The sequence below is a fragment of the Hippopotamus amphibius genome, chromosome 10 (assembly GCF_030028045.1).
Source record: "Hippopotamus amphibius kiboko isolate mHipAmp2 chromosome 10, mHipAmp2.hap2, whole genome shotgun sequence".
In the NCBI taxonomy this organism is placed as follows: Eukaryota; Metazoa; Chordata; class Mammalia; order Artiodactyla; family Hippopotamidae; genus Hippopotamus; species Hippopotamus amphibius.
The window spans coordinates 20683234-20704780 of record NC_080195.1 but is presented as its reverse complement, the minus strand read 5'-3'; the positions used below and the strand labels follow the sequence as shown (position 1 = coordinate 20704780).

The 21547-nt window shown below is 38.3% G+C and overlaps 1 protein-coding gene across 5 annotated transcripts in view; it reads right to left on the bottom strand.

Moving 5' to 3' along the window:
- The window catches only part of DLC1 (DLC1 Rho GTPase activating protein), a 394094-nt gene that overhangs the window by 198636 nt on the left and 173911 nt on the right, over positions 1-21547 (bottom strand). For all 5 annotated transcript variants that reach the window (XM_057696390.1, XM_057696383.1, XM_057696382.1 and 2 more), the window contains exon 5: positions 1541-1574. In XM_057696390.1, coding sequence (XP_057552373.1) covers positions 1541-1574 — 34 coding nt within the window. The remainder of the gene's footprint in view (positions 1-1540; positions 1575-21547) is intronic.

The following is a 21547-nucleotide window of genomic DNA, read 5'->3' as shown; positions in this document are numbered from 1 at the left end:
AAGCAGAACTTTGGCTAAGTTTCTTTTTCTTTGTGATGCAAATGCTCTCTTAACCATTTATGTCCTGTCCTGACAAGATACTAATACATCTATTATTGAAGTTATTAGAGCCCTGGAATGGTAATCTGAATTTGTTTAGTACATATGATTAATCCAAGTAATATCAATGCATGGATAAATTGAGCAGATTTTCTCTTGAACTGACACATGATGCCAGTTCAATATTTTCCTCCTATTCCGGCTTACCTTTCTACGTATTGGAGAGAAGAGGCCAGACACTGCCTAAACAGAGGAGTACACTTTAGCTCATGGAAGGACACAAACTATGAAAACTTGTGTGTGAAAATTCAGATCAAGTATCAGATCACTGCACTTGACAGAGAACATCCTCTGTAAAACAATCCTATCAGACCAACTCTAATGTGTTAGTGTAAAGTCACTTGAAGTCATGACATCTTTTAGATGATACTATAAACTTTTAATTTGGCTCAAAAATTACATGTCTAAGAGCTAAGTGATGTGCTTCAAGTTTGGTAAAGCACCTTTAATCGGTTTTTTAAAAAGATGATTATTATAACACAGAAAACAGAAGACAATATTGAGGTGGATCAAAAGATTTTTAAAAAGCACACAATTCCATCAATCCAAGTCTAACTTTTCATATTTCTGTATTTCTCATTTGTCCCTATCCATTTCCCATAATACTGTTAAATAGTTATAATCATAGCACACAGCATAGAAAAATATAATTTTTCTCTAAAACAACTATTCATATTGCTTCACAATTATATTTGTGGTGGTATGACATCATCTTTAAGCAAGTACATCTTTTTCTAGGACTACTAAATAAGCTACTAACATTTTTAAAAATCTTGATAATTATAGTCTTCCTTCAGTATCCACAGGGGTTGGTTCCAGGACTCCCTGTGGACACCAAAATCCACAGATGCTCAAGTCCCTTATATAAAATGGCCCACTACTTGCATACAACCTACACACATCCTCCTGTATACTTTAAGTTCATCTCTAGATTACCTATAATATCTAATACAAAGTAAATGCTATGTAAATAGTTGCCTTTGTGGCAAATTCCAGTTTTGCTTTTTGGAACTTTCTGGAATTTTTTGTTTTTTCAAATATTTTCAACCCAGGTTGGCTGAGTCTGTGGATGCAAAACCCCTGGATGCAGAACCCATCGATACAAAGGGCCAAATGTATTAACAACAGATGTCCAAAGACCACTCCTCAGTACACTGAACAACATCTAAATATTTTCCTCAAGAAAAACGTTGTGGTTGCCGTTACAATTAATGCTACAAGAAGTACACACTTTATTCTAACAAGATGTAATGCTATGTTAGAAAACCATATTTTTTTTCTCACATTTTGAGCAAAACTTATTTTTCAGGAATTCAACCATAACTTTTGCCCAGAGACTGACGAGATGTATACACTTTAGATATTTAATAAAATGTCTATGTAAAGTTGGAATTTTATTCTAAGATAGATAGGAATGAAAACACAACCAATGTCAACTTACCAGCCTTTTCCTTCTCTGAAGTACCTGGAACAGCCTGAAAAAGAAAAAAAAGTCACAAAATTGTGGTATTATTAGAAGGAAAGAGCAAATAACATTAATAGGAACAAAATGATGTGTCATAAATGAAGCAAAAATTAAACAGAACCTGACACTAGAAATATGAGAGAAGGGGAACTGAATAGACACTGTTTTTCCAAAGAAGGCATACAAATGGCCAATAGGCACATGAAAAGGTGCTCAACATCACTAATCATCAGGGAAATGCAAATCAGAGCCACAATGAGACATCACCTCCTACCTGTAGAATGGTTATCAAAAAGACAAGAGGTGACTAGCATAGGCGAGGATGTGGAGAAAAGGGAACACCTGTGCCCTGTTAGTGGGGATGTAATTTGGTGCAGCCACTATGGAAAACAGTAAGAGGTTTCTCAAAAAGTTAAAAATAAGGCTACTATATATGATCCGGCAATTCCATTTCTGGGTACATATTTCCAAAGAAAATGAAAAGAGGATATCAAAGAGGTATCTGCACCCCCATATTCATTGCAACATTATTCACAATGGCCAAGATATGGCAACAGCCTAAGTGTCCGCCATGGATGAAAGGATAAAGAAGATGGCGGGGTGTGTGTGTGTGTGTGTGTGTGTGTGTGTGTGTGAGTGTGTGTATGATGGAATATTGTTCAAATGTGAATAAGAAGGAAATCGTACCATTTGCAGTGACATGTACCTTGAAGGCATTATGCTAAGTGAAATAAGCCTGGCAGAAAAAGACAAGTACAAGATGGTATTTTTAATATGTGGACTCAAAAAAAAAGTGTGAAACTGATAGTATCAGAGAGTAGAAAAGTGGTTGCCAGGGGCTGGTGTAGTGGTGGAAACAGGGAAGGATTAGTAAAAGGGTATAAACTTTCAGCTGTATGATGAATGAGATCTGAGGTTCTAATTAAAGTATGGTGAGTACAGCTGATAACGTTGTATTATATAATTGATATTTGTTAAGAGAGTAGAACGTAAATATTTCTCCCCCCCCCCCAAAAAAAAATATGTGAGCCGATGGATGTGTTAATTAACTAAAGGGGGAATCCTTTCACAATGTACACACATATCAAATCACTATACTGTACACTTTAAATGTCTTACAATTTTATTTGACAATTACACCTCAATAAAGCTGAAAAGAAAAGAAAAAAAAAAGAATTGCGGAACTATCGGTAACGTCACTAGAGCCAGTTATGTTAACGCTAAATCAATCATGTGATTGTTTTCCTCTCTGAAGACAGACCCATCTTACCCTTAAAAGATATTGGCAATAGATGAGACTAAAAGCACGTTTGGATTGGGGGCGAATTTTTGTAGTTCAATCTCTTTGTCCTATGTTGGGAGGCAGAAAAAGTAAACTGCTTGGTCAGTGTCTGGGCTTTCAAGTCTCTGCCCTATGCCCTCAAGGCTCAGATTCCTCCTCTATAAAAGGGGGATAAACACCTCTACTTCACAGGGCTGCTGAAAGGACTAAATGCAGGAGCTTCTGTAAAGCATGTGAGGTCCTTGGGAAAAGGGAGCTGCTCTCACTATTTATTACCATGGGCACTGGGCCAGGGGGCCTATTGACTGATACAAGAGGTTTGGAAGTTCAATTCCCAGTAACTATTGTCTATCACTATTATTTAGAAAACAGAGTTCAGAATGAGATGTCTTCATCTACTTCAACAGACTTTAAAGTAGAACAGTTTAGTTCTACCCTTTGTGGATACCCTAAAACAAACTAAGGAAGTGAGCTTCTGGTTGCCATTCACTTCAGTTACTCATTATAAAATACAGTTAGCATGAGGGTATTAACTTTTATTGGGAGCCTTTTATACATCTATCCAGCTCACTGGGACTTGACGCCTTCTACTCCACAACCGCTGACCACACAGGATGTCTACAAGCATGTCTCTCTCCCCTTCTTTAGGGGACAAAGTCCTCAGAGTTGAAGTAAGAAAAGTAGGCTCAACTGGGTAATTAATTTTGTTGCAAATGTGTGTGTGTGTGGGGGGGGGGAGAACCTCACTTGCCCCTCTGTTGCAGATCAGCCTAAGGAAATAATAATATCAACCTTCATTTCTGGAAATATCAAAGATCAAGACACTCATATCTTTGTGAGATGTTGATTATTGTTCTGATCCTCACCTTTGGAATTTACAGGATTTGGAGACTGATGCAATTTTTCAAATAAGGGAGAAATCTTTCTACAGATAAAACAGTAGAGGGGGTTTTGTTTTGGCAAGATTGACCTACAGTGAAAGCATATTTTGACTTAATCTTGATCTGCATTTACTCGTTCACTTCTTGTTCACTGGGTGTGAACACTGACTCTGCATCCTGGCAAAGATGCAGCCGTGAAGAGAATATCAGGTTATTAAATGGCAGAGTGGAGGTCTGTGTTCAGCGACCAGGGCATCAGAGGGACTGCATAGGCTGCAAGCATCTTCCTCAGCATCTTTTCATTTATAGCAGGATCATCTGATTTTTCCTCTGTTTCAAGAAGAACTTCTCTGATTCTATACTTCCTTGACAAGAAAGTCTTCCTACAGTTTTGGTGATGTTTGATTACTGTTTTTATTTGTTCATTTGTGGTTGTTTTGTTTTGTTTTGGCTGGACGTGGGCTTTCTGTACCTGTGATGAGTGAGGGCTACTGTTTGTTGAGGTGCGAGAGCTTCTCATTGAGGTGGCTTCTCTTGTTTCACAGCATGGGCTCTACGCCGGGCTACTAATTGCAGCCCAGGGTCAGTAGTTGTGGCACCTGGGCCCTAGAGCGCATGGGCTTCAGTAGTTTTGGAGCGTGGGCTCAGTAGTTGTGGCGCATGGGCTTAGTTGCTCCAAGGCACATGGGATCTTCCCCGACCAGGGGTCAAACCCGCGTCCCCTGCACTGGCAGGCAGATTCTCAACCACTGGGCCACCAGGCTAGTCCCTGATTACTTTTTATGTCTCTGTTTTGGTAAAGGTCTAAAAATGGAATTAAATCCATACTATATATTATATTTTAAGACTAACCCCTACATTTGCCCCCTGACTAGAGATCGGGGCTTTTAAACTAAATCATCTCTTTTGTTTTAAGCAAATAAACAACAACACAAAACAGAAACCCTTTCATTGACAAGATTGTAAATGTTGGTGATAGGTAATTAAAGGATGTTCATGGAGAAAGTCCCTCAGTGTATGAAGAGCTAACACATACTAGGTTCTCAGTATGTACAAGGTACAGTTTTAAGCTTTTACCTTCACAAACTCACTCAATCCTTAGACCAACACTGTGAAGTCTTAAAAAGTAGAGTAACTTTTGGGAGGTCACAGTAATGGAATGGAAGCCAGGATACAAGCACTGGCATGCTGACCTCTGAGATCACTAACACTAATTTCAAAATACTAATCAGAGTATTTTGAAATGAAGGAGGAGAAAGGTTTGGTGAGGTTCTATGAGCAGACATTTAGATCACAAAATATTTGTGTAGGAGTGTCTGTATGAGACATTTAGAAATTCTCTAAGTAACCTGTCTCTTCTTATAACTAAGGCATTTGAATTGAATGTCTTACCCCAAATCACAAGTTGACCAGTGACAGGTCTTTTCCATATTTTATTCTATTTGATTACAAAGTGTGTAACCAAGCATGTGTAAGTAAGTATTTAATAAAGATGATAATCAATGAACTGCCCTATCAAACAAAAATATTTTAGCCTCCATATAGCCAAAGCCAATACATCACGTAGACAATGCCAGTTACTTTAGAATCTCACTCCATGTTCTGCATGATTCTTTAAGCTACCAAAGCGCAATTCCATTAAATCAGCGGTCCCTGACCTTTTCGGCACCAGGGACCAGTTTCGTGGAAGACAATTTTTCCATGGACTGGAGTTGGGGGGGGATGCTTCAGGCAGTAATGCCAGCGATGGGGAGTGATGGGGTGCAGCAGATGAAGCTTCGCTTGCTCCCCTGCCGCTCACCTCCTGCTTTGCAGCCCAGTTCCTAGCTGGCCTCAGATCGCTACCGGTCTATAGCCCGGGGGTTGGGGACCCCTGCATTAAATAACTGCAATGGCCATGTTATTATGCAGAGAAAGGAAAGTCAAAGTTTAATGTACCCAACATTAAATAACTTCTCTTTCAAAGTCAAACCACATAGTAATAACAGCTGGATATCCCTCAGCTGATTTATCTTTGAATTTGAGGGAGAATCGTCTCTTTAGAAAATGGTTTATGAATACATTGATTAGATTTGTGAAATTTCCCAGCAATGAAAGGCGTGAACTTAAAAAAAATGCTGACACTTGGTTTTCAATTAATTGAAGCTATTTGTTGATTCTTAATTAGATGCCTCACACTATTCTATGTGCAAAAGCCCTTAGCAAAGTTTTCTTCTTTGTGGAATTCACAATCCAGTTGAAGAAGATATATGAGAATAGTTCCATGCAGAGGTTGCCGAATGACAATGATTAGCACCCTCATTGATGTGACATCAATAGAAGTAGCAAGACAGTAGATAAGTAGGGCTACTCAGGCAGAAATGGAATGGCTTTCCTGGACATTGAACCCCTGGGGAGGAAGAGCTGCTCAGGAGATTTCTTTTTGCCTTTGACTTCTGATAAGTGGCATGGCTAGATCTGGGATCACGTCCTGAGGTTTTATAGTCTAATATCTGTTCCTGGGCTTGGGGAAAAAACATCTCATGCAAGCTGCCTGTATCGTCTGGTTCTGAGTAGGTGTTCATCAAACGTTTGTGGGATTAAAATACCAAGTGCGTATTTGTATATATAGTTTAAATAACATGTATGACTGTTGCTTATGAGAAAGCTCCCATAAAAAGCATATTTTTGAATTCATTAGGGGTTTTTTGTTAATAGCTGCCATATGTTTCATTTGAACTGTATCCTCAGGAAGTGATTTAACATTTCTGGCAATAAAGCAATTAAATAGGATTTTCCTGCTGGCCATATGGGCTCGCTGTAACTTCATATTTTCTTCTCTCATTTCTCAATGCAACAAAGGGAAGTCTACTAATAACTTCCAAATGAGAGAAAAAAAATTATTCATGGTCTTTTGTTATTTTTCTCTGTGATATTCAAATGATAGGATAACAACTTTTTCTATGGTTTTATTGACCGTCCAGTAGTTCTCTACATGCAAAAATTTTCATTTACGTTGATTTAAGGTGTTTTACAATTGACTTTTTAAAAAGCCATTACAGAGAAATCTTTTTAGTAAAAGGGGATGAAGCAATTTGCTTTCTCTTAATGAGGTCTTTTAGAGCTGTGTGTGGGAGCTTAGACTGTGTGTGTGTGTATTTATGTTTTTGGAGATGAAACGTGGTTGGGGAAATGCTCATTTTGATGTGCCCTGAGGAAATGGTGTAGACATATGTTGATTCATTTGGTCTGTTGCTAGAACGTCTTTCTGCACTTACAGAAGGACCTCAGCTGGATACCTTTTAGGAATTTACACTAACTACACAGAAGCTGTTAACATAAATGGTAACATACATAATGGGTGTTGTATCTGAATCCATTTTCTTATAATAACAATTGAAACACTCTGATTCAGTTTCACCTTGATGATTTCAGGTGAAAAGAGAGTAAGATTTTTCCTCTTTAATATGTTATTTTTGTTAATATTTCATGTTATAAATTAATATAAATTAATATCTATAATATATGTTATATAAATGTATTTCTATATCACCTACATAAATTATTTTCTTCTTAGTGTTTTGGAATTGGAATGATAGACTACTACCCCTAAGAAGGCCCTTTGAGGGAATTCCCCAGCGGTCCAGTGGTTAGGACTCTGTGCTTCCACTGCAGGGGGCATGGGGTTCTATCTGGTCGGTCCCATAAACCACATGGCTTGCCAAAAAAAAAAAGGCCTTTTGAAAGTCAAACCCTTCCAACAACGGACAGCTATGATAGGCTGAAAGATTCTACTTGTTGGTTCCATGTAGGGAAAAGATGCTACTACTTATTTTGTGCTTTCTCTCTTTATAGGTAGTGCTTGTTTTGCAAATATTAGAGATGTTTCAAATATTGGAGATGCTCATACAGAAGTGTCTGGCATATTCTGTTTTGTTGTATGGGAATTTCATCTATTTGCCTTTTAAAAAATGGGAAGAATCAGTGACAGAGTAAATTATTCCTTTCCCTTAAAAACATTCACTTTTATTTCCACAAGAATATTGTACAGCAAATTTCAAAACAGTTAATTATGTCCTTAGAAATTGCAGGCAAATGTCCCTCAGTGATGGAAGAGCCTTGATCTCAGATGAGAGCACAAGAGCCCATTGTGGGCACAATGGACAACAGGAAGAGATTGGGGAGTCACATTTTTTGGGAAGACATGAAAGATGACATTAAAGAAAAGAAGGTGCACTGGAAAATGGGTTTGTTTCCATGTCTATTTAAAGACTCCTTTGAAATCACTCCAGTCTGTGATATTGTTAACCAGTCAGTGATTTCTGTTTGCTTTCATCTGAACAAAGCCATTCATTGAGAAGCTGTGTTTGATTGGCAATCTGATATCATCTGTTTTGGTTTACAAAGTCTTTCTCCAGCTTTGACAGTCATCGTTCTTTCACTGAAAACATAGACTTTAATTTTAGAGCAGTTTTAGCTTTACAACAAAACTGAGAGGAAGGTACAGAGTTTTCACTTAAATCCCCTGCCCCGACACATGCATCACCTCACTATTATCAACAAACCCTGCCCCTGCCCCCGCCCCCCCGCCAGAATGGTACATTAGCTAAAGTTGATGAACCCACATCGTCACGTCATTAGCTCTCAAAGTCCATAGTTTACATTTGGGTTCACTCTTGGTGTGCTCTACTCTACGTGTTTGGGCAAACGTGTAAGGACATGTATCTACCATTATAGTATCATACAGAACAGTTTCATTGCTCTAAAAATCCTCTGTGCTTTGACATCCCTCTCCTCTCCCTAACTCTTGGTGACCACTGGTGTTTTTACTGTCCCCATAGCTGTGCCTTTTCCAGAATGTCATACAGTTGGAATCATATGGAATGCAGCCTTCTTAGACTGACTTTTTTCACTTAGTAATACGTATTTAAAGCTTCCTCCATGTCTTTTCATGGCTTCACTGCTCATATGTTCCTAGCACTGGATAATATTCCATTGTGTGGATGTATTAGTTTTTTATCCATTCATCTACTGAAGGACATCCTGGTTGCTTCTAAGTTTTGGCGATTAATTATGAAGATCCTATAAATATCTGTGTGCAAGTTTTTGTATGAATATGTTTTCAATTTCATTGTATATAAACCAAAGAGTACAACTGCTATGAGTATGTTTACTTTTGGAATGTTAACTTTTTGATGACATAAAATTATGAATAATTGTATTAATATATGTCAGAGTGGGTTTGCCTTTCTGACTTCTATAGTCTTGTCTAGCAGTGTGTGAGATTCATGTGCAGAGAACAATGTTTACTTTAACATATGGTTATATTTTAAAGACAATTAGTGATAAACAGCCTCTTTTCCTGACCCTTCCCAGATATAATCTAACAAACACTTCCCTTTCAAGAATAGCACACAGGTTGTTCACTGGTTTAACAAAAGTGCACTCAGATCCAAGTGGCTCAGAACAGCTAACTCCTAATTTCCGGTGCCCTACGTGTCCTTGGTGTACCTTGTGCTCTGGTGCCCGCTGCAGCCTACGGGATACACAGTCTGATGGGGTAGGAGGGAAATGTGGGCTAGGTGTATGTGACATATGCATATGTGAAATATGTGGGGAAGCAGAGATGGAGCAGTTCCACCACAGAATATATAGAGTAGTAGAAGCTTTCCTGCTACAGTGGTGTTATTTATTGAATGCTATGAAAATCTGCAATAGTTATGTAATTGTTGGGTAGCAGGTTTCTTTTTTTTGCAGTAGTTACAATTTATTTTAACAACTCCTTTAATTCTCAAAAGGATCCCAGTTTGGATGATAAATTATATGGGAACACTTTGCACAGATTCCATCAACAGCATCCCACGTCCCTGGCTGCGGGTAGGTTGGGCCTATGGGGAGCCTCAGTAGGGGATATAAGGCTGTGATGTTGTCAGTTATAATAAGAAATATATCTTTTTGGTCTTCCATCCTGTTCCTAGCACAGAGCTCCTAAAACCCCTGGAATTTCCTAAATTAGAAGAGTCATAAAAAGTGTCTTTTGTTATGTTACTGAGGTGGCTCTTCGTCCCCCACCTAGGGATTGGGGCTGGCTGCCAGAGAAGCCAATCAACCTCCTGGGAGGGGACTGAGTTCAATTGCCAGCGGTCAATGATTTAATCAATCATGGCTATGTAAGGAACCTACATGAAAACCCAAATGGAATGTGTTCGGAGAGCTTCTGGGTTGATGAACACCTGGAGATTTGGGGAGACTGGTGTGCTTGGAGAGGGCATAGAAGCTCCTCGTCCTTTCCCCATACACAACTCTTTGCAGCTCTTCCATCTGGCTGTCCCTGAGATACATCCTTTCACAACAAACCAGTAGTCTAGTAGGTACAATGTTTCTCTGAGTTCTGTGAGCCACTCTATCAGCTTAACTCAACCCAAGGAGGGGGTCATTGGAAACTCTGATCTATATAGCCTGTTGGTCTGAAGCACAGGTGATAACCTGGGCTTGCAACTGGCATCTGAAGTGGGGAGGGAGGGGCAGTCTGTGTGACTGAGCCCTTAACACGTGGGATATGATGCGATCTCCAGGTGGATAGTGTCAGGGTTGAGTTGAATGGTAGGACACTCAGGAGGTGCCTGGAGAATTGATTGGTGGTGTGCAGGGAACCCTCTCCCACACTGGAGATTGGTTCTAGAACCGCTTCAAAGGGGGAAGGAGTATTTATTCCCCTGGATTCTACATGATACAGTTGCCTTGGACTGGTTGTGTCCTTTTACGTAAGGTCATTGCTCTTCTCAAGCAGTTGACTTTGCAGACTTTTCCCCTCTGAGTTCTGTTAACTGTTTACTTCTCTTTGGGGCCTTGAGGTGGTCACGGCTCAGCTAGGACTAAGCCCCACAGGTTATGGCACTAACCCTTGTGTTTCTCCTTCTGCACACCTTTGTAAATAGTCCCATTGTAACTAATGCTTCCCCATATACTCCTATTTCAAGCGTTCCTTCTATTTCCTATTGGAGCCCTGACTGGTACACATCTATTCCTTTCTTTCTTCTATGAATGTGCATGAAAATTCCATTTCTCTTCCTGCCCCCTTCTCTCTGTGTGGGGCATTATGTAGGGCACAGATTGTAATAAATGAAAAAGTCTTAAGAACCACTGATGTATCTTTAATGTCTATGTTAGTCCCAGAAAACTGCATTTCAAAATAGGTGAGTGAGGACTTCCTAGGTGGTGCAGTGGGTAAGAATCCACCTGCCAATGCAGGGGACACAGGTTCAATCCCTGCCCCAGCAAGATACCACATGCCATGGAGCAACTAAGCCCATGTGCCACAACTATTGAGCCTGTGCTCTAGAGCCTGTGAGCCACAACTATTGAGCCCATGTGCCACAACTACTGAAGCCCATGTGCCTAGAGCCCATGCTCTGCAACAAGAGAGGCCACCACAATGAGAAGCCCGCACACCACAAGGAAGAGTAGCCCCCGCTCGCTGCAACTAGAGAAAGCCCATGTGCAACTAGAGAAGACCCAACACAGCCAATAAAATAAATAAATAAATAAATAAATAAATAAATAAATAAATAAATAAACAAATTTACAAAATAGGTGAGTGAATTCTGAGCCTTCCGTGAGATGAAATTTGTGACACTGACACATTTTCAACTTATGCTAATATTGACAAGGTTAGAATCACTGAGTATAAGATTTGGGGGAGAGTAATGCACTCAGGCTGTGAAAGCTTATAATGTATGAGATTAAGTAATAATGTTAAAAATTAGCCACATTTTTGTTTATAAACTTAGATGGAAGGATAATTATCCATAGCAAGCATGAAATCATTAATGTCCAGGTTGAATTGCTTCAATACTAATTTTCTATAGAAAACTCATAAAGTGTATTTTGCACATTAGCCATAAAAGTGAAGAGTTTGTAGACGCAGCATGGCTAACTGAAATTGACACATAACTTTATAAGTTGATAAATTTTTGACTTTATCATTAACTAAATGTTTTACTAAACATGTTTTCAACAAATATTTATCAAAGGCTGAATAGGAGATAGGAGATGGTGAGAGAAGGCAATGATTTAGAGTTCTAGGTGGGAGAAGGCAATGATTTAGAGTTCTAGGGAGAAGAAAGTGATGAAATGACCATGTATACCACTTTTTTAACCAGTATCACTAAGGAACGAGTGCTCACATCTTTCCAGAGTGTGTACAGTAGGACAGGGAAGAAAGAAGTCAGGGTGGGGAGGGCCTGGATTAAAGGCACTAGGCAGGACCAAATGGGAAGGGAGAGTATAGAAGGGGAGATGTTTGAATCTGGACTATTAAGGGATCTGCGTTTATAAGGGCAGGCAGAAGCTGAGGGGAATGGAAAGAGGCTGAGAAAGGGAAGGCATAGAGATAAGCTGGTCAAGAAGATGCATATGATAGTAGGCATCAGAGGGGTCAGCATTTCATGAATTGCTGGAAAAGAAGATGGTAAAATGCCTCAGTGCCACAGGGAATAGGCAACACGTAGTAAAAGGGTGACCCTTACTCAGCATCTCCTCTGTGCCAGGTACCTTTCTAAGCACTTGGCACATTTTAACTGATATAATATTAATAACTACCCTACAAAGGGGGAACTGTCACCATTTTACTTTATATATGAGGAAACCAAGTCACACAGAGACAAGGCGACTTACTTGCCCAAGGTCTCACCATTTGTAAATGGTGAAGCCAAGAACTGAACATAGGACTTTAGCCCTGATTGTCTGTGTTCTCAACCTCTACTCTATATAGCTTCTCTTGGATTTTTCTAGAAATACTTTCCATCATAGTTAGCAACAGCAAAAAAAAAAAAAGAAAGAAAAAAAGAAAGAAGAGAAAAAGAAGTTAGAAACCAAAGATATTGGTATTGTTTTTAATTACTGGGGAAAAAAACCTAATTGAAATGTGGGTTTAAAGGCGTCATCGAACACACATCATCCTTGAGATGTCTAAACAGGTGGGTGCCGTGGATTTGAAAGGAGCCGGGAACTTTAACACAAAGTAAGCCCTGGCACGTTTTCCTTTTCTACATATCAGGCCTGGGCAGGCTGCCCCTTCCCCCTCTTCCTTTGCAATCGGACATTGCTGGCTAAAAGTATGAGTACTGGAGTAAAAGGAGAAATCACTTAATTTTTATGACCACACTAGAAAACATCTATACATTCTCACGAGACAGTTGAACGCTCTGCAGTTTAGCTTTGTGTGATGTCTCTCCTCCAAAGAATCACATTTGGGTGAGGCTCCCTCCAAAGCCAGGTGCTGACAAGGAACACTTTAAATGGAGCTGGCTTGTGCAGACCTGGAGTTTTTCATCAATCAGCAGGGATGCCAAAGGGCTGATTTAGCCTTAGAACGGGTATGCCGTTCATCAAGGTCAAAAGTAATCGGTTTAGTGGCCATTTAGGTTATAAACTTGTGATTATGAGCACATCAACAAAATAAAAAACACCCCACGAAAATGAAAGTAATGTAGGAAGCATAGAATAGACACCTGACCCTAGAGAGTAACTGCATGATAACTGAGATCCCATTTTCCCACCATGGCAAAGAATGCTTGCAAAATGTCATGCTCTCAACACCGCCCCTTTATTATCTGCTTTCCCCAACCCACTCCTTTCAGGATCTTCCTCCAAACATTGTTCAGTTCTGCGACTTAATTATTATGGCTGACAAAAAGCTGGTTTGGGTTTTAAATGATCAAATTGGCACAAAGTCAAATGATTTCTAACATCTGCAAGATGCTGCTTTATTATCTTAAACCTCTTCCTGATCTCTGTTTGGAATATTTGGCCTCATGGTGACGTCTGCTATCTATGAAATGGGTTAAAAACTTGATATATCAATTCTTCATGTTGAGAACTTAGGCTCCTTTTGGGGGAACTCTAAACCTTTGTATCGAGTGCCCAACTTCATCCAATAATCTATTTTCTGTACTTAACACAAGAACATATTTGGTAACATGTTTTAAAATTAAAATATGAAAACAATGTCATATTTTCCATTTTTTAAGGATTACAACATAGTGAGATCCCAAAACCACAAAACTGATGTCATCCCAATTACTCAAAATGTAAAATCTAGTACTAGGAAAGAACAATAAATGTTTTGAATATTTAGGTTTATTAAATCTAGGTACTAAACAGGGAAATAGTCAATAAAGGAAGTGGAGACAGTAAAGTGATTCCAAAGTGAAGCAGTTCAGTGCATTTGGGTAACGAAAGTACATTCTGTCTGTAATGAGTCCTTTTCCTCTTTCCTATGAGCCACTGACTTTTCTATAGGAAGTTGCCATTATATGAGCCCTGAGTCAGGAGCGTGATTCATCCAGTTCTCAGGGTTTTCTGAAATTTCTGTCTTTATTTAGGTAAGAAACAAATATACTTTTAAAAGTGGCTGTTATTTGCAGGCTCTTCTGATAATGATTCACATCAAATCCACATGGCCCAGATCAAAGAGTGACCTATTTTTAAGTGTCTTTTGTAGGAATTCAGTAAATGTAGTACATTCTCTGGTAGGCCTACTTTTAATTCCCGCAACTCTTTTCCTTACTATTTGGGTCAAAATTCAATTAACGAACAGTACTTTTCCATATATTCTCCACGCTGAGAACCCTGAGTACTGGAAAATGAAAGATTTATTGAAGTAGGCCTGAAAAATATTTCTATTTAAATGTCTTATTTACATTGGGCTTTGAACATGTTTTTTTTTTCAAGAACTATAGTAAATTTTTTAAGATGGGCAAAATTCAGAATAAAAATAAATCAAAATTGCTTTTATTAAATGCTTTAATTTGTTAGTCAAAACATTTAAGATAATATCTACTGGCTCCTTTAACTGGTACCCACTGCTGTTCAATTCCCTTGATCATTTTGGCTTTGAAAAACAACCATATGTCTGTTGCTAAAATAAACAAATAATATAGTCTTGATTCTTATAGTTAAATGTTTGGAAGATTTCTGTTCTACTTAGGCAAGGACTGTAGTATTTTTACGTATTTTTACCCCCTATAAAACTTTCTTACTTTGATGGCACGAAATGTTACACTGAATTTAGATTATTGCCTTGGATTTCATATAGAGCTGACATTCTACTATATAATTAATCCCCAAAGGACTTAAATTGGGTATTTAGAGAAATCAGAGCTAGTTCTGTAGCCTCAAGAAAATTAAACACTTTAGACCACAGTTTTTTTAGTTACAAAGTTTTAGCATATCTTTAAAGTTTCTAACTTTAAATAATTCTTAATTTGTGCTGAAATGTCAGAGTTTCTCTTGGAAATGTCTGTCAGCAAAAAACTTAGCCAAACTGAAACCATATGAGTTCTAGGAAGTAATATTTCTTTACTGCATAGAGATGGTATTACCCATAGAGTTTACAGTGATGGTTTTAATATACATCCACAAATCTCTGACCCTCCTTCCTGTAAAAGGTGGGGACTCATTCCCTTCTCTAATAAACTATGGCGAAGTGTGATTTCTGACATGATGTTATACAAAGCATTGCAGCTTCCCCCTTGCTCTCTCTTTTGTGTGGCCTGCACTGGGATAAACTAGTTCCCGTATCGTGAGGACCCTTAAGTCTCCCTATATGGTTCACATGGCAAAGAACCAAAGCCTCCTGCCAACAGCCATGTGAGTAAGCCATATTGAAAACAGATCCTCTGGTCCTAGTCATGCCTTCAGAAATCTTGACAGCAATCTCAGGACAGACGCTAAACCAGAATCACCCAGCTAAGCTGCTCCTGAATTTCTGACCCACAGAAACTGTGTGGGAGTAGTCATTCTTATTTTAAGTTGCTAAATTTGGGGGTAATTTAATATGCCGCAATAAATAACAAATCCATTTATCTATATATTTTAAATGAGGAGTTTATCTTTTGTACACATCTGCAAAACTATAATTGAACTAAAATTCATCTTGTTTCCTTGAGAACTAGATTTTGTCATGCTCCTTTAAAAGACTGTTTCATGTTCAAAGACGCTAATTTACCCCTAAAGTACAAAATCACAAATTTCTCCTGCTACAATTAAATAGCATGTTCTTTTGTGGCAGACCTGATTGACAATAGGCAGAAAAACTGGCCTCTATTCTTCATTATTTTTCTCTTTCATCATTCTTTGCAGCTAAGCATCCTGCTTAGGTTGATGGCCATCATTTATTAACTTATATTTATTGAGTTCCTCTGTACATTTTAAGCAAAACTAAGAACTATATACAGCATAATAAAAATTTAGTTCTACTGCTAAGGAACTTAGATTTTTCAATCTAAGAATGATGTGAGCATATACAGTCAGGCATATGGTGTTTATATCATATTGACATATACACAGAGATGAAGTAATACAGCAAAGTGAATGCCATATATATATATATGAAATCTTAATTAATCCTTACAGTAATCCTATGAGGCATCCAATAAGCATTTCACTCACTGGTGGTATTATTTCCTTTGAAAGTAGGTTTTTAAAGTTATTTTCTGATTTTAAGTATATCTTAGATACTTAAAAAATATGGAAAGATACTCTAATGCACTGTTAGTATAAATCAACCCAGCGAACTGGCTTATGAATCATGTGAAATAGCTACTGTATCTCAATGCAGCCAATTCTGTGGCTTCATTAGAGCCTGTCAGCAGGTGCCGCTGAGCACAGTAGGGACAGTCTGCAACTTGAGAACATTGCCTACAGGGTCTGACAAATCACACTGAATTTTTTGAGTCTTACATCAGAGAGGGATCTGGCCATGTTTTTTAAAATTTTTTTGCTGCTGCTGTTCTCTCTCAAATGTGTTCATAAGGAAACTCTCTAAAATGCAGTCAAAAGCAAAATGGAAGATTTTTAGTATCTCACATTATTGAGGAACATGTAGGAGACATGTCTCTAGGGCAACTCCTTAAAGGTGACTTTAAAGTAAGCTCTAACTTTATCAATAGCATACAGCATCCTTCTTTGTTTTCTTTTCTGTGTTAATATGAGTAAGCCCTTAGCTTCCAAACCAAATTCAAACCATGCACTTTTACTCATGAGGTGAAAAATGGAAGATTGTTTTTACAGATTAGAATCTTATTTCACATCATGCATTTGTAGAGTCTTTACTAAACTAAAAAATTTGGAATTTAAAGCAACCAAGGCGCAATTATAATTGTGTTTTCCTTGATAAATATCAAAATGTTATGTTTGTGTGTGTAGTATGTTTATATGTAAATATATACACATGTATACATTTTAAGGCAATTATTAGAGTATCAAATAGTCTTTGCACAATACTTTCGTGATGCTATGTAACAATTATTTACTGTAAAATAATCCAAGTGACTGTTTGTTTAAACACTAGTGCTAAAAACAGTTCTGCTTTTCTTGAAATTACATGGGCATGTAAATGACTACACAGAACACAACTGGGAGTGAGAATCATAATAGAGAATTTTTTTAAGAAGCTTGTAACTGATGGCAATTATTTTACAAAACAACTGGAAAAAATAAACAAGAAAAGAGAAATCTCAGAAGTTGGCCAGTTTTTGCCTATATAGCTTGTTTAGAGCCCTGAAAGCTCGGGGAGGAAGTAAAAGTGAGGCTAATGAGCTTTTGGCTTTGTCCCTTGAGGACACTGTTGGATTATTTCAAGTATGGCGAGTAAGGATAATATGATACTTAGAAAAAATTTTTTCTTGCATCCAATAGTCCTACTAAATTGCACAATCCTTCCACAACACTTCTCAAACATTTAAACGTGTTCTGGGACAATAATTTTATACATACATAAAGAAAATCTCAGAAGGCCATAAATGTTGTCCTGCTACCTAAAAGGTTGACAGGTGGGTGATTTCTAAGGACCGATCATAAGTCAGAGACATAAATGAAGCAGGCTGAGTGAACAATTCTCAGTAAATAATTGGTCTTTCATGTGAAGACAAACAGCTGCTAGAACTTTTTTGGAAAATTCTATAGAGATTTAAGAATTCATAGAAAAGGAACTTTGGCACTTTAACAGATGAGAATCAGGGCTGAATGATCTCCAGGAAAAGACTCCATTCTTGCAACACATTTTAAAACATGCAGTGGACTATATTTATTTCAAATTAAACTAAGAAAATGGCTCTATCAACCACTCACTCAATATATACTAAAACTTAGTATTACAAGGCAATGAGGAGGATATTGAAAATTATGAAGTATAATTCCTAGTGTCAGTAAACTTGAGATTTAAGAGAGAGAAAAAGGCATCCACGTGCAAATTTCACTAACAATTCAAGAAACTAAGAGGTGATATCTGACAGTAAGAGGGTCTAGCTGTTTATTTAGGGAAGTCTTGTACTTCTATGAGTATTCTATGGGTATCAACTGACCTCTACTTAGAGTTTGGAATGTGATATAGTAGAATAACCAAAGGCTCACAAAAAAGTATACATAAGTGTGTATATATCTTGTTACTCAGAACTCAAAAGCCACCCACTGCTTTCCCTAGTCAACTTATTAAGCTGGATCAGCAACGTTGGGTCCCAATATCTTTTCTCCACTAAGCCCCCCAAAAGAGCCTGATGAATCAGGTATGTTTGGTAATAAAACAGGTAGAACTGGACTTCCAGGCATTTCCATATCAGACTAGCTAGGTCAGTGGTTCTCAAACTCAAGTGTGCATCAAAATCACCTGCTGGGCCCTGCTGCCAGAGTTTTCTCATTCAGTCAGTAGGTACAGGGTGGGGCTCAAGAATGTATATTAAAAATAACTTAAAGGAAATCAGGTGATGTCTCTGCTGCTGCTCCAGTGACCATACTTTGAGAAATACTGAGCTAGGAGAACACACTGATTTGATTCCAGTTCTGAAAGCAGAATCTGTGGCTGGAGTCTGGTAATCTGATGGAAGGGATGGCATGAGATGATGCTACAGAATTAGATGACAACTAGGTTAAAAAGATCTTGTAGTTTATGTTAAGCCCTGACAATTTCTCTATGGGTTTTAAGTAGATGAGTGATGTGATCTGACGTGCAGTTTTCAAAGATTATGTTGGCTGATTTGAGGAGAACGTATTGGGAAGAAGAGGACCAGACCCATGTACTGACAGGTAAGAGGTGACAATTTAGGAAAGAGAAATGACTGCTGCTTAGGCTGCAGGGCTGGTGATGAAGATGGGAAAAAGTGGTCATACGTCACTTACATGTTTGAGGGAGAATCAACAGCAGACACTTGGCAATGGATTGCTTGTGGGAGCATGGGTGAAGCAGATGCCCAAGAAGATGGTTAGCCTCCTGTCCTAGAGAGCTGAGAAGATGGAGTAGTAGAAGCAGAGAAAACTGCAGGGGGCGTGGACTGGGTGATAGCAGGTGCCGATTTCACTTTTGGACAAGCTTAATTAGACTCTTTTGAACCACTGGTTACAGGAGTATGGAGATCAGAAGAGAGGTCTGGGATGAAAGACAAATTTGGTGGGACCTGAAGCATTTATCTCATATATATTAATATTTAAAAATCTTTTTACATATTCCTATTATATATTTACTATTTCTCCATGGAAACTCTAAGATCCTCAAGGACAGGAGCTATGAACACATTTTCTTTCTTTTTGTCCTGCCTAAGCCAGCATTTTATCTTGCACACGGCAGGTAACGCTTATTGACTAATATACACACAGGTATGTTCCATGTTCAGGCTTTGTTTGAAGTAGAAGAGAAAGCACTGTTTTCTTATCCAATATTTAAAATCAACACTGATTTTTTGGCCTTTGGTCCGTGGACTCATTTGATACTAAAAGAATCCAGCAAAAATCTGGCTGAGGTAAAGCATTAGCAGACTGTGGGCACACATTTTTAGAAAATTGATTATAGATATTTAACTCAATACTTGTGAAGTTGTGACTGAACATGAATGTCTACTTCACTAAAATGGGGGCAGAGGTCTGTGTCTCGTTCTCTGTGCCATCTTTTTTGAGCAGGATGTAGTATAGTCTGTGAACTCTGAGAAAATATTAGTTCTAGGTTATAGTTTTGAGGACAACACATTCAAAGCAGTCACCAGCTACCTCTCTCCAAGTCTTCTTGGCTAACAGGGACCCTCCTATTGCGTGGCCATGATGCCTCTCATCACATTCCGAGGTCCCCACATCCCGGGTGTGTGACAACATCTCGAGGAGAGGTTATGAGGTGACCATCCAGTCAGGGGCTACGATCACATAATCTGTCTTTCTCTACTACTCGCCTTTTACATTTTATTTTTGTTTAACTTTTCTCTAGACTCTGTGTGCAAACACTGGCTGAAAACAGCTATTCCAAAATACTTTCCTCACAAACAGAGTGTCTTGAGCCTATGAATAGGTCAGCCTTACAGGTGGGGTTTCCTCTCTCTGAAAAATGCTTGCACACTTGAAATAAGGTTGAAAAGAACATAAATAACAGACATGAAAAGGAAAAAACATAAAGCAAAGAGTATACACCCCCCCCCAAAAAAAAAGCTTAAAATAAGCCTCAAGGATACAAGAACCAGTAGAAAAGCTCCCTCATTCACCTAAGACTCCTCTGAGCTGTGTTCCTCGGGTTACAGGGGTTTGGGAGGCTTCCTGGCTTCTGTTCCACCAGCTCCCTAGTAACAGGTTCTCATGTTGGTTATGCTGGGAAACTATATGGATTGAAGGTTTGTAAATAAGCTCAAAGTTTTACTTTTATTTTTTATTTTTATTATTTTGTAAGTACAGGCAAGCTCATTTTATTGTGCTTCTCTTTATTGTACTTCGCAGACATTGCATTTTTTACAAATGGAAAGTTTGTGGCTACTCTGTGCTGAGTAAGTCTATCGGCGTCATTTTCCCAACAGCATCTGCTCACTTGGTGTCTCTGTGTCAAATTTTGGTCATTCTCACAGAATTTAAAATTTTTTCATTATTACGACATTTGTTATGGTCGTCTGTGATTCCGTGACCTTGACGTTACCATTTGAATTATTTGGCTTTTCTTTTTTTTCAGCAATAAACTTTTCTTCTGGATATTTAACTTTATTTTTTTCATTTTTAATTGATGTACAGTTGATTTGCAATATTATATTACTGATAGTTTCAGGTATACAAAATAATGATTCAAAATTTTTATAGATTCTACATCATTTAAAATTATTGTAAAAATATTGGCTATATTCCCTGTGCTGTAAGCAATAAACTTTTAAATTAAGGTACATACATTGTTTTTTTAAGATGGAAGTTGGTACAGCCACTATGGGAAACACTTTGGAGGTTCCTTCAAAAACTACAAATAGAACTACCATATGATCCAGTAATCCCACTCCTGGGCATTTACCCAAAGAAAACCATAATCCCAAAAGAAACTTGTACCATCATGTTTATTGCAGCACTCTTTACAATAGCCAGGACATGGAAGCAACCTAAATGCCCATCAACAAATGAATGGATACAGAAGATGTGGCATATATATACAATGGAATATTACTCAGCTATAAAAAGGGATGAGATGGAGCTATATGTAATGAGGTGGATAGAACTACAATCTGTCATACAGAGTGAAGTAAGTCAGAAAGAGAAGGACAAATATTGTATGCTAACTCACATATACGGAATCTAAAAATGGTACTGATGAACTCAGTGACAAGAACAAGGAAGCAGATACAGAGAATGGACTGGAGAACTCGAGGTATGGGAGGGGGCGGGGGGTGAAGGGGAAACTGAGACGAAGCAAGAGAGTAGCACAGACATATATATACTACCAACTGTAAAATAGTCAGTGGGAAGTTGTTGTATAACAAAGGGAGCCCAACTCAAGGATGGAAGATGCCTTAGAGGACTGGGGCAGGGAGGGTGGGGGGGACTCGAGGGGGGGGG